We start from the raw sequence: 15,085 nt of genomic DNA on the forward strand, positions 1-15,085 counted from the left end.
GCTGCACATTTTTTAGCCACCTGTTTGACTTTGAGGCCATTCCATGGATTGCTGTAATGTATAATAAAGTATCTATTAATAATCTATACATAATGAATAACACATTAATAAGAGGCACCTTTGGCACGTGTTGCCAATACATTGTTGTTACAAGCTTTATTTTAGTCAAATCTCTCTCTCTCATATATATATATATATATATATATATATATATATATATATATACATACAATAGGTTTACACTACCCCAACTAAATAGTCCATATACACAATATTGAAAGCTTTTTCATGAGTAAGCATATGACAGTAGCAGCTGACACACTTAAATTGGTAATATACCACCTAGCACATTCCTGATCAGCATTCATCTTAGATACAATATTGCACTCCAACTGACATCTATTAATATACTGCTGCACAGACAGAGGATCTGTCTCCTTACACACTGAGATATATTCTACTCAGGCATACTGATAAGAAGGCACATCGAGATCTCTGACTCAGCAAAAACACAAATACAAAAGCGAACTGCCTATGGATGAGATGTGTGGTGCAAACAACAATCGTGAAAGGAAAATGACTGACGCTGAACGCCAGTTGAAATTCTCGTTTCCCCCCGGCAGAAAAAAAAGGAAGCTGGATTGCCTGATCAATCTTTGAAAACCGTCAAATTCCCTGATGAAACACTTTGCTTAGAACAATCTTGATACTGCCTGGTGGCTTTCTTGCAGAAGAAATGAAACAACAGTGACACTGAATTACAGAGGGGGCGCAACAGTTCTAAATCATGAAACCCTGGGGATTTACATAATTTTTATAGCACCATTAAAATAAACTATGCTTTACCTTTGCAAAATCGATCAAATCGATCCTTCAAGATCCACTGTAATGACAATGAGACACTGGTTTACAGTAAACACATTTACATATTTTAATTGATAACCAACAATGGTAACACTTTACAATGGTCCCAATTTACAGTGTATTTACATAGTAGCTACCCAGTAAGTACATTTGTAGTTACTAATAAAAACAGTGTAAGTATGCTTTCATACAATGTACTTAATGTGTAAAAAGTGGGCCATTCCTGGTATAGCTCCAAAGGTCCAAAGGGCATCCTTACCAGACAATTGTGTACTCACATATACCGTTAATCATTTTTACACATTAAGTACATTGTAATAATGAATAATTAGACTGTTCATATGAGTAACTACAGATGTAGTTACTGAGTAGCTACTATGTAAAAACACTGTAACTAGGGAGACCAATAACAATGTTTGCCTAACTGGAATAAAATATAATTTGTAATGTCTGATTTGTCTGATTTATGAGTGACTAAAAGAGAATGGTTACCTTAATTTTCCTTATTACTGTGTATTTATACTGTGTAAATACTGTATAAATAGGCATAATTACACTGGTAGTTACCAAATAATTAGAGTGAATAGACAGTAATTAGGGACAAGTGTTACCAAAAAATGTGTCGTGTAGCATATGATGTGGTGAATAAAGACCTTTAATGAAAAAGTGTACTTCTAGATGAAGGCTGAAGTGCATTATATGCTGTAAAAAACAGAAAACATCAAGTGAATGCATAACAGGTGTCAGTGTGGTGAAGGCATTTTTCTGTTTAATATGCAGTGTTCACCATAAGCTGGCACTGAAACTCAAATTCCTCTTTCTTTGTTTTTGGGGGAAGGAGTGGGGAGGTGGCGAGGTTAACTGTCATTTAAACATAACCTTTATTTTTCATTGATTTCTTCCTCTATTTTTATTTTTCTTTGCTGTAGGTGTTGTTGCTGGTGTTACTGTGTACATGTGATAAAATAAAACAAAGGAAAAGAAATGCAGAAAAGACCCGTCTTATTGGATATTTCCATGTAACATAACTGTATGAATCAATAGGGCTATAAAATCGCCTACAGGGGTGACACTGACCACATTAACAATACAATAAATGAATAAAATAAAATAATACACCCATTCCAAATAAAGACCATGAACCATCGAGGATAACTGGCCTAGTTATCAGCTTTGCGCAATAGGGTGAAGGAGAGCATTACAGACAAGGCTAGAGATTTGGGTTTATGCATGTGTTCTGCATTAGAAACAGAGGAAGGGTGGGAGGTATTTATGTGTTATTTGTGTGGTGCTCATACATTCATTCATTAAGTGTTGTGGCAACAGAGAGTTCCCAACAAAATAAATTAAAAGCATTTTCCACCTGAAAATAAGGCTTCTCATTCTTTGTCTCAGAATCGTCACGTAATTCAACTGAATAGCTCCCACCGTTAATTTAATTCAACCTGTGAAAATTACATATTAAGAATTGCACTGTTTTAACCTTAAGTATTTATTTTTGTTACAAAGTACACTTACTTTTATTTTACTAGGTTTAGAAAAAAAGTTGATAACATTTATATAACGTACGCTGCTATTAAAATCCCCAAATGAAACACAAACAAACAAAAACAAAATTATTTTTTTCATGGGTGCATTTATTGATTGGAGAAGCGAACAATCCATTTTGGCATCCATAGCAGTGTCAAGTGATGCGTTAAATTCACAGTTACACTGTCTGTGAATCCTACTCAGTTGACTCATATGGGGCAGGGTCAACCCACACATAAAATACATTTTGAATTCAATAAAAGTGTTTTATATAATGTTTAAAATAAAAAAAGAATATATATACAAAAGAAAAAGAGAAACATATTACCGCCCATGGCATAGTCAATTTCATACTGCTAACAGTAAGAGGTCTATCAAAATGTATGATAAATGTACTAATAAACAAGAAGAAAGAACAATGGTGGCTAAGCATGAAGTCCCCAGACAGCTAAGCCTTCAGGAAGCATCTGGAAGCCTGCCTGTATAGAAAACAGGTGAAGCACCAACCATAGTGAGAAACGAAGACAAATTCCTTATTTCCTCTTGTGATAGATAACCTAACAGTGCATCCTGCAAGGTGCAATGCTATATCCTGGTTTTCTCTTCTTTACAGTTTTGAAAATAAAGATTTCCCGTAATTGTACTGGTCCAAACAAGGGTGTGACGTAAACATGTAGTGACCCAGTAGCCCCGTGTTCGTGAAGCGGCCTCTTGACTTTCATTGCTGTTTGTTTCAGACTCTTATGTTACTTTTCTGCCCATTTATCTTCCCTTGTCTGTGGGTTATAACTCTCACTGTCTCTTGTCAGTTGCTCAGTCTATAATTCCTTTTGCACTATGATTTATTTTTGTCAGTTCTTGCTCATTCTGCACTATGGACCCTTAGTTATCTAATTGATGGGACCCAACAGAGGGGGAATTACAGGGGACTGTGGACTAGCTTGCTAAGCAGTGGGTCCTTGGTAAGCTAAGGGGCATTTTATTAAATAGTCTGCATGAAGTACTATGACCTTGACATTTTATCACCTTGGAATACAGCATATTTCCATATTATAATGGGATGGACAGGCTTAAAGTAAGGCAATTGTGTGGAATGTAAAGCAAAGTAATAAGAAAGGCATAATAAATATAAAACACTATTTAACTGTACATATTTCAAACTTTTTATTTTTGAAAATGTATATTTCTTTCAGAAAGTTTGTATTATTGTTATATTGGAATGCAAACAAATCATGGTACTAAAGTAAATACTAAAGTATTTTCAATTGTTTGAAAATATTGTGTGTGTGTGTTGGGGGGGTAATCTTCATCTGAAACAAATCGTAACATTCCAGTTCATTTCATTTCCCAGAAAGCAACATGGCCAGAACTCAAGGCCAAGATGGCTGAATAGCAAAATATTTGATCACATTGACCTGTCTCTATGAAAAACCAGTTGCCAAAGTGCTATTTAATAGGAAAATAATAACCATAATCATAAAAAAAAAAAAAAAATGGTAGGAAATATTTGAAAGCTTACGAAAGGCAGTGTGTACACCTGAGGGAGATGTCATTACAAACAACAACAACAACAAAATCTTAGCAAGGTTAATTTCATATTCGGTTAGCCTTGAATTTTTTTTGCTAAGTGCAGTTGCAGTAAGCAATTTCCTACATTGTGTGCATAGTGCTGAATACATTTCCTTCCAGGCTGCCCCTAACAGATAGGATGAGCACAACTGAAGAATCCATTAGAGAGGGAGGCAGGCCTGCAATGATTTTTTATTCATACAGCTACAGCGCTGCCCCGGACTCAGCGATGCCTCGGAGTGACTTCAGTGTGTTTCGGAGGTAAACGGAAAAGTGGTTATTTTGAGCTGACCAGAACTATCTAATGCTAATCCTGGGGTGACACTGGCAATTTCAAATGCTGTCATGGAGGCTTTTTAAATATCAATTGATATCCTATGAATAAGAATGGCAGTTTGTGATAAGTTAGTATTCACCAAATGTAAATAAGTAAGGGCACCCAGCATCAAGTATGATTCTGTCGAAAATGGGGTTTTCACATTTAATATTAGAATACTTTTTATGGTGGGAATGGATGTTTCTCAGCTGGCTCTATTTTGGTGGTGAAAGATTTAGTGCTGTCAGCCCTGTGGACCCATTATGAAAGAGTAATAGGCATATTCTGCAGAAGATGACAACTATTATTATTTATAAAATCAACATAAAAACAGATTTCTAACTCTAGGAATCCAAGTAACATGATGCATAAGGACAAAGACAATACAGAGGGTTATTATTGGCTGTTTAGAAAACTAATTACTAATTGTAATTTGATTTGATTTGAAAACATTAGCTGCAGAGAAATTTGCTTCAAGGTGATTAATTAAGCTTGTTGATAAAAAATAGTTTTACATCAAAACAAAAAATAATTAAATATGTGCTCAGTACATTTTTGTTTTATCTTCAAAGCTGGTTTGGAGATAAATACGTTTACTTTTCACATTGTGGGCTTTTTTCTTCCTCAGCTTGGCATCTCAAAAATGGTTTGTGTAGTTATATTTTAAATCTTTTTTTACAAACTACCTGCAATTGGTCTATTCTTGACCTTACTTTTTTTAAATAAACATTTCCTGTTATTTATTTGGCAGACTGCTTTTTGGAGGTGACCTTTCAGAAACTTTTAAAATATCTGATTTGCCTGTTGGTATTGAATACCATTGGAAAATATGCTTAAGCAATTGGACAATAATAATACTAGACAAAATGTATTACTAAAGAAATGTGAGTTTTTGCCCAGTCAAAGTAGCCCTCCACATTTCTGTGACAGTAAACACATACAATACAATGAACTGCACCGCAAGAATAAATTGCAGCACTAAGAACACATCAAACAATATACACTCAAAGGGAAGTCTAGGAGAATGTGTCCTACCTTCAAAAACCAACCACTGACAGTTTTATCAAAAAGTTTTAACAAGTACCCAGGAAACCATCGATTTTGCTGGCTTTAAATAATGCATCAGGTAGAAGGAACATGTGTCCATCAAAACAAAACAAAAATCAACAGTTGAGTCCTGAAGTTGTAATTTTCAGTTGGCTGGTGGGTCAACGCTTTGAATTGGCCCAGGCCTCAGACCGAACTAAACCAATTTTCTCAGGCACTTTTGTTAAACTATACATGTGGGTTTCAACACTCAAATGACACCTTTGGGAAAATGTGCATAATATCAGCATTTGTCTATTTGTCCATGCAGTTTATCTGGAATCATAGTTATTTTGTTTAACATGTCAAATGTTATTATGTCCAAGATAAGATAGAAGTACTACACCATCACATTCAGAGAAGGAATGACACTTCTGTCAGAATATAGATAGTAATGACACGTTGACAAGACAGGATAAGGTCTAAAAGTGGGACATTTCATATGTTTCTAGTACATTTGCACTATATATCTGCATTCAAGACAGAAAACTGGAGACACTTCTTCACACAGAGAGTTGTCACAATCTGGAACAAATTCCCCAGCGATGTGGTTGAAGCGACAATTTGGGAACATTTAAAAATAGACTGGATAGGATCCTTGGATCACTTATTAATGGACACCGAACGAGCACGATGGGTCGAATGGCCTCCTCTTGTTTGTAAACTTTCTTATGTTGTACACGCTGACTAGATATGTAGTGCAACTGTCAGTAAATGGGGAATATTACAAACTTGGTAGATTAATTTGAGGATTGTTTTACAGTTATCCAATTCATGTTCCTGGATATTATTATTATTATTATTATTATTATTATTATTATTATTATTATTATTATTATACATGCTATAATCAGATCTTTTGAAGAAACATTCAACTCTGGAATCATAAAATACAAAATATAAGCATATCTTGCATGTATATAGTGCCTCTCCTCCACCACTTACATTTAGTAACTTTTGGAGTAACTTGCACCAGACACTCTGTAACAGCAGCTAATGTCACAGATAATGGTGGTGAAATCTGAAATGTCTTGGCTAATAAAGTGAACAAGGACACTTCAGGTCGGACAGGCTGAAAAGGCCTCATCTGGTATTTATCCTTTTTTAAATGGTGCCATGCTTTTAATAACCACAAGTCTGTGTTTCAGGTCTCCCTTGAAAGATGGCAGCTCTTACATCACAAGGTCTCCTGTCTTTAAAGATTGGTGTGGAATGGCTGGTCAGGAATGCAGATTCATAGAGGACAGTAAAGTGTTTTGTTGTGGCTGTGAAAATAACAGATATTTGCATATTGTAGCCTATTAATGTTGGACAAATATTGTTTCAGCCTCGTTGTCATTTTGGTGCTGGTGAATTGCAGGCGCTTGGCAATCTGGGGTCAGAGTTACTCGGCCATTGTAATCCCAGCAAACAACATCATATTTTTTCCTTGTGACTGTCCTATAGTTGGTGAAATGTATCCAACATCTACCCTTTAGATGACTTTCACACCGTTATCATTATTAGAACAGCTGGAAACAATGTGCTTGTCTGGAAAAATTATCCAAAAGCATTACTGAACACACTGGCACAGTAACCAATAGTATATACATCATTTTTGTTTGAAGGATATCTGATTTGTTAATAATTTACAGATTTAGAGAAATGGAAGTTGATATAATGGTTTACTGTGTTTATAAATGGTGACAATTTATATGCGAGGAGAATATATTTTTAATAGAATGTCTACTGAGTCAATTATAAATTAACGTTTAACTTGCAATCTGAGTTCAGTTCAACAGAATGTTAATTGTAGCTTCATGAAGTGGCTTTATAAACCATCTGTTTTGATGATGTGCTTTAATTATCACAGATAGAATTTGTTAGCCCTGATGTTAACTATTTCCAAAAGTGCTACACGTACTTGCTCAGGTTTGTGCCTAGCACTAGTACAAAATCTAAATGTTTAGTGTTACATACCTGTCTAAGAACAGATACAAATTGCAATTCATGTATTTTGTTAGTTGCTTCCTTTTTTTGTAAACTGTTGGCATTACAAACTGCGAATTATGTTTCAATACTTAGAAATTAAAATTCTATGCCAGTATCCCCCATCAAAATAGAAAACACTATGCAATCTCTCCAACCTTTTAAGTTAAGCCATGGCTAGACTTTGAATACAAAGCATGAACTGGCTGTTTAAATGGTGTGATCGCTTACAGATTGTTTATTTTTTTACTTCTCAGAAGAAACAATGGCTCAAAGGCAGATAGAAGAACTAATGTCTCAGTTATCCCAATTTAAATTCAGTGGTTCTAATTCCAGGAGGTCTTATGAAATGTTTTTTAACTGCTTCCAGTAGACAGATGGAGGTACTCTGCATGTTTATCTCAGACAACCAAATTATGTGCCGTCTGAGATTGAAATAAACCCTCCCATATTTTATTATTCATGAGGTTGGATTTGGAAAGCTAACTGCTCTCTTTAAAATAAACTGACATGTTACAGGGAGTGCAGAAATGGCATGACCAAAACAGAGTGAAAAATCTGTTTTTGCATTTAAATGCCTCCACAGCCTATTTATCTCCTGCCAATTTCTCTTTAGTCAATAGAAACAAAAAGTAGAGCAGTGGTTTTTAGGTTTCCAAATATGTCAAGCATAAGTACAGCTATGGAGAAGAGGCAAATCTTGATTTATCTTGGTAAAACTTACACAGGGCTTTTCCTGGTCCCTGGACTTGTGTGTCTTCTGGCTTTCATTCCAACTGAGCCCTCAATCACTTAATTGACACCTTAATTTACTTAACCAAATCTCATAATGATATATTTTACAGTATTTACAGTATTACACAATATGCTTTTACAATGAATTTCCATTTAAAAAGTAAGAAGTAAACAAAAATAAAATCAATCAAATCCTGTTCAAACATGTACAGTATAAAATATAATTTGTATTAAATACACAATTGTTTGGTCATGTTTAATATGCAAATATACATAGATTTGTATATATATATATATATATATATATATATATATATATATATATAATGTGCATTTCACTGGTAGTTAAATGCTTGTGAACACGTGTAGCTATCTACCATTTTGATGTAGTGGTGAGTGATTTCATTTTTTTGTGAGGAATTACATCAGACAGTTGGACAAAAAAAGGAACATGGGATATATTCATTAAATAAATAAAAAATAATAAAAATAAGATTTTATGTTTTCCCCTGATTTTAAAAATGTCCCATGCATAATATCAGGGGTAATCCTGATGCTGTTGTATGTTTTAGTTTTGGTCATAAAAATACATTGTGAACCTATACAAGGGCAGCAAAGTGTGAGAAACAACACAGAACTTAGGGATCAGATATATCATAGAAAAAAGAAAGATTTCAACATTATTGAACAAATGGTAGATAGACTGGCAGAGACAGCATATAGCATTTCCCCCAGTATCATTCTACTTTCTCTTGAGGGTAAATATTTGCTGACTATTGTGAGAGGGGATCTTTAATATATTCTTAAATGCATTGTCTTTGGCAGGTGGCTTGACCCATTTAAAAAATAGTGTGCATCTATATGAATGTGCATGTTTTATACTCACCTAATGGGGTTATATGTCTCCAGGAAATTGTGGGCTCTGGTTTGCCATTGGCCAGGCAAATAAGTGTGACATTGCTGCCTTCATTTACAGTTATGTCAGATGAAATTTCATATATCTTCGGAGGAACTGTGAAGACAAAAATAAGATTAAAAGTAATGAATATCTTGTTGGAATTGCACAGTTTTGTAGTATTAGATATAACAGCAGAATGGTACTGCTGTACATGACTAAAGTCATAACCCAACCCAAAAATACAGGAACTATAACTCCACACAGTAGCATTTGTTATCTGATATCAGATAACATTTTGGTATCAATTTTTATTTTATATTTTATATATTAAATATCGTCCATGGTCAACTCTGAAAGTACAGCACAAAAACAAGTACTGTGTAAAACACTTAATATTTCAATATTTAAATACATATATTTAATTTACAAAAAATGTATTGCAGATGTAGGTATTTGGGGGATCTAAGCGAATGCATTTTAGATGTAAAATGTCTCATACTCTGTTACCTGTCGGTGAAGTGTGTAAGAAACAGATGCCAGAACATATAAGAAGGAAATATTTTTTTTTTGTACACAGTCTACTGTGGATGTTTGGAATCCTGCCAAGTCATGCTTTAAATTGTTGATTCATTAGCATTCGACAGACAACTGCAAGAGCACTGGGGACCCGAGAACCGCTGAAGGGCCTCCTCTCATTGCTATGTGCTAAAACATTATTTAATAAGTATCTGTCAGGATACTTAAAATCAAGAACATACAAAACAAAGCTATAATCAAAAGTGAAAACACCCAATATAATAACAACAGACATTATGTTCCTCTGTTTATATACATAGAGAGATGGGGAGAGGGAATCGGAAAAGAGATTGAGTGGAAATGTGGGGCGGCCTTAATCCAGCAGTGGAGTGAAAAAGATTGATAATGATGATATATTATTTTATTACCAATTACCAATTCAGTAATGGAATTTTATCATTTAAAATGGAATCTCAAAATGGGTGATAACACTTATAATAGGTAGATACCACTGGTAGTTGCATGTGCAGGAGTGCAATCTACTGGAAAAAACTAAAACAAATATATAGAGATTTGTTGGAAGTTAAGCATTGTAAATTGTTACCAGCTAAGTTTCTTCTTAAATGCAAATGCCCAATTTATAATCCTCGGGATCTCTGCCAGATCATTTGAACCAGTTCCATATGTAATCACTTATATACATCACTTATATATGTAATCAGTTATAAACATAGTTACAAATGTAGTTACAAGTGTGTAGTTACATGTATCATTCATCATTTGTACACATTAAGTACACTGTAATAATGCATAATTACACTGTTCTTATGAGTAACTACTATTTAAATACACTATAACTAGGGAGAAGTAAAGTGTTACCAAGATTTTAAAGTGTGTCTTGATCTCTCCATTTTCAGTGAGTTCAAATGATGGCCCCTTGGATAAAGGCTCCTGCTAAATAACCTAACAATAATAAACAATAATTATTAATATTATTATTATTTTCATCTTCTTCCAAGTAGGCGGGTAGAACCTAGATGTCATGTAAAACCATCCTCTTGTCTATTTTCAATAATCACCATTATTCAAATATGTTAAGGATAAAATTGAAAGGATTTTTTTTTACCTCTGAGTTTGTCCCCTTTGTGTTTAACGGCATTAAAACAGGGTATTTTTCTTTTTTTTATATCATTGTATCTTTTTTGTACTAATCAAAAATATGAAAGCTTACAGATTTCTCTGAACCCTGCTTTCTCTGCGTAACACATTTCTCCTCCAAAGTGTCAAAAATGATCAGATGCTCCCTGCTTAATTTCCCTGGTTCATCACTAGACTCCTGACCTCTTGTCCTTTGATCTCGGTGTAGTTTGAACTGTAACCAATTTAACTGCAGTTGCTTTCAATCCCTTCACTTCTACAGCCCCTGACTGAACAAATGCATATCTTGCTTGTCATAAGCTCCTTTTTCTTTGTGAGGGAATTAATGGTATTTGAAATCATCCCTCCAATCTAAAGAAGATACTCTTTCTTAGACATTCTTTCATCTGAGCAATTAAATCTCAGGCCTTTCCTTTTTCTTAATGCCCCCAATTAAAAGTTTCTCAATTCATATAATGAGACTCACTTATTCCCATTTCTAACTAGATCAAAAGTTGCCTACTTTTTTACTCTCATGACAAGCAAACATCCATCAATTCTATATCTATCTGCCAGCAGAATGGCTCAGTGTTACAGTTGACTGGCCAACTTGCAATCTGCATTCTGAAAATAAAACCACATTCCCACATCCTGGTTCAGATGTCCTGTGGGCTAGAGATGCAGTAATGCATATTGTACTTTGCTGTTCAGACAATTAAATAACATATCTTCCTATTATATTAATCTATTAAATTTTAGGGTCTGAAGCTTTTATTACTGGGTTACATTTTGCAGACTTATGTAAAATCCATCTTAATACTTTCTTAGATCTTTTTTTAGCTTTTGTCTCATATAAATTATTTGAATTAAAAAGAAAACTTATATATTTAATTTGCCCTGACATAAAACATACATTGTATTACACAATGTGTAGTATTTAACTGTAGTTCAGTTGTTATCATTCTTGAGACATTAATACAATATATAAGTCTCTGAAGATGTTTGTGTTTTAATCCTGCATATTTTCTGAAATGCATGCATTTCATTGCTGGTCTAATAATTTTAGGCTGTGTATGCAACCCCGGTTCTCTGATAAAGGAAATAACTCCCAAAGCTGTGAGGTCGCTCATGTGTTTGTGTAGGATTAAGCAGGCAAGGGGGAGGGCTTGCTTGAGTGACAGCACACAGAGGCCAATCAGCACATCCCATTGTGTAGGCAATGTCCTATAGTCCCCTTGAAAGATAATCTGTGTTGTTAAATTGGGATTCCTCTCCTGGTCAAGACCGACTGCAGAAATGTATGTATAGTGATTTTTTTTTCAATTACCGTGAATGGAAAGGTGCATGTTTAAAAAGCAGGTGCTCTGAGAACTGATCACTAACCTGCCCTGATCTACCGCTGTCATTGTTCATAAAAGGCTTAGCTAGCTACCTCTTTTGAAACAGTTGTGATAAACCAATAAAAAAAAAAAATTATACACGTACACATCGTCCAAATAAATGTTATAACATTAAAAAATGCAATTAACTCAAACAGGCAGCCACATGCAAGTATGTGTTGGTGTGACATCCATAAATAGGCCAGCATTCATGAGTATACGGTTATACCATGAGAAAGAGAAAAGAATCATTAAAAACGCATCAGAAAAGCTGTGATCGGGTCTATTATGCTTGAATTCCAGCCTTGAAGGCAGCTCAATGACTTTGAATATAATGCAAATATATTAACTTGGCTGGGATTTGCACCCATCTCTAGTGCTGGTCTTACATCATTGTCAGAGCTGGTCCAGGAAACTAGCATGTGGGCTATTGTATGAAACCCGCTGATACATTCAACTTCTATTGAAAAGTACTTAGATATGTTCTATGATCATGTGGGAGCACTATTTCATGTCAGCCTTGGTCTACCATACTATCATTTTTCAAAACTAAATGGTTTAACAGCTTTTGGAAATAAAACAAAGGCATGCATTGTATCCTTTTTCACTGCTATATTGACACTTCTGTTTGGTGTAACAGAACCAGATAATATAGCCTTATCACCTGAGGTAGGAGTGAAAATATTCAGTGAGCTATTGAAAAAGTCAGGAAGACAATCCTCTTTCATCAAGTATGGCCATTGAAATAACAAAGGTAAAATGTTCCACTAAGAAAATAAGGTTATGCATACCCATTACAAAACACACACACACACATACTCCTGACTTCCCGAAATACACACCTCAAACTGCAACTGTATTAAATCACACTGTAATTACACAAGAGCTTTCACATTTATTTCATGCTTTCTTACATAGATTTACAACAGCCTGTAATTCCATGACCTGAAGGACAGTGACTGTAATTGCATGTTGTTAAGGAATATCTTCTCGAGGGTTGATTTATCTTTCAATTGATAAAATTATAAGACCATTAAAAGATGTAAGCAGTCAACTGTGTGTTGCTAGTTCACTGTTTCTTGATGGGCTTTCGTCTTCTGTTTTAAGTGCCATTCCAACTATTCCATGGGAAATTGCTTTATTAAAGCTTCCTCTAGGCAGAATGATAGAAAAAGGTTTTTAAAGAGTGGGGTGCGGTGTTTATTCCCTTAAGCTTTGCTATACTGTGCAAAACTATTTTGTTCCCTTATTTCACAGACCTGCATGGACTGACAAAGAAAGGTAATTTCTAGTGCTGAGAACACTTATAATAAGTGCCACCTGAAAGCGCAACCGATTTATTTTATTTACTACATTTGATTATATTTTAACATGTAAGAACTGCACACATAGTTATTCTGTGAAATCTTGCATTTACATTTGTTAACCATGTACGTTTAAAGTAAAAATAGGCCCTGACAGGAAATAGCTTCTTTATGAATTCCCATTCTGTTTAGATCACTTACACTTTCTCTTTGGAAGGTAGTTTTCCTTTTTAAACAGCTTTGAGACCTCACATTTTCCTTTTTAATTATTGTGTTGTTTTTCGCTTTGTTTGTTTGTTTGTTTGTTTCTTCTGGAACAGGTCATTAGCGCTGTTAATGCAGTTCCAATGAAAGAGACAATGGAGGTTACCCAGAATAGTAAAAAATGGATATGCAAATAAAGTACACAATTAAATACCATTATGATGGTATGTATTTGGTATGTATTTCCGATTGTGGAGGGATTAGAAGAGGTGAGGGTGTGACCAGACTGCACTGAGATACCTCCATACATTCCCTCCAGACCTTATACTTTGTATTAATGCTTAATTTGAATGTTGTATTGAGTTGTTTTACAGGACGTTTGTAATGCTTGTGTACACTGTAAGGTGCCCTTGTCTAAGAGCATCTGACAACAAATAAATAATAATAATGTGCTTTTCATTTGAAGACTAAGGCTCTTCAGATGTAAGAATCAAAACAGTACAGCACAATGTTCTGTTTATTAGTGTTATTATTCTTAAATATGTCTTTTAGGAGGAACAAAGTCAACTGAATTGTTGTCCCAAGTAGACCTTTTTTCTCCCTACAATATGTGTTATTAGATTTTCCTGCATCCTGTTCACATTTTCTGAATAGAGTGACACCCACGTATGCAGTCTGTCCTCTCTCTCAATTCTCCTTAGATTCGTTTAATTCCTGTCTAGTTTTGCCCCTGCTTCTCATATATCATTTCTGCCTTTAATGACTTTCCCGTGTTCCATCATTGCTACCTGTCGAGTTAGAGGCAGAAAATACCTTCCCTCGTTCTCTCTGAGCTCAGCTTAGAAAGATTATACCACAAACTCAAAGGTAAATATTATCATAACTATTCTAAATCAAGCAATGCTCTAAGTTAATAGCAACATAAGTGGAGTTAGGGAACAACATCTCCTGAGGAACGGGTTACTTGACTTAATGGTCATCGAGTTATACAGTATAGGAAAGGAAACACAAAACCAGATGGTGATATTTTGCTTTAATTATGGATACTGACCAGCTGATGCTATAACTGGGCTCAACCATTGTTCATTTATAGCTCATCTCATGTATAAGTAAAAAAGCATTTTTTTTTTAAATGATGAACTACATTTCTTTTCATTCGCTTTTCATTAAACCTGGCTCTGCCACCGAACTAAAGGCTTTTGCACTGTACCAAACTGTGCTGCTTCATTTTTAAACATAACCGACGCTTTTGCACATATTATATAAATACACGTTCCGTATTTAATGCTATCTGAAGAGGAATGCAACCTATCATACGCAAACCACTGAGTATTAGAATGCATTGTTTTGGCAGAAATAAGTGCAGCTGGTTAAAAACACATTTTTCTATTAATAAAACAGTGTGGCGGCATCCGAAGGGAATTTTGGACCATTTTCCATCAACACAAGACTGTTCTCTACAATTATAGCTAATGGATAGGTTTGCAAATGCAGTGGCCATGATCCCAGAGGTTCTAGCAGGGCTAAGAATGAAAGCAAACGACCGGTTAAAACAACAGTAATAAAGTAATACATTACA

The 15,085-nt window shown here is 34.7% G+C and overlaps 1 protein-coding gene across 1 annotated transcript in view; it reads right to left on the reverse strand.

Moving 5' to 3' along the window:
• Window positions 1-15,085, reverse strand: part of negr1 (neuronal growth regulator 1) — a 269,540-nt gene that overhangs the window by 122,834 nt on the left and 131,621 nt on the right. Inside the window, exon 3 of the mRNA XM_066692238.1 lies at window positions 8,955-9,080. Within this exon, the coding sequence (XP_066548335.1) occupies window positions 8,955-9,080 (126 nt within the window). The remainder of the gene's footprint in view (window positions 1-8,954; window positions 9,081-15,085) is intronic.

The sequence above is a fragment of the Amia ocellicauda genome, chromosome 19, assembly GCF_036373705.1.
Source record: "Amia ocellicauda isolate fAmiCal2 chromosome 19, fAmiCal2.hap1, whole genome shotgun sequence".
Classification (NCBI taxonomy): Eukaryota; Metazoa; Chordata; class Actinopteri; order Amiiformes; family Amiidae; genus Amia; species Amia ocellicauda.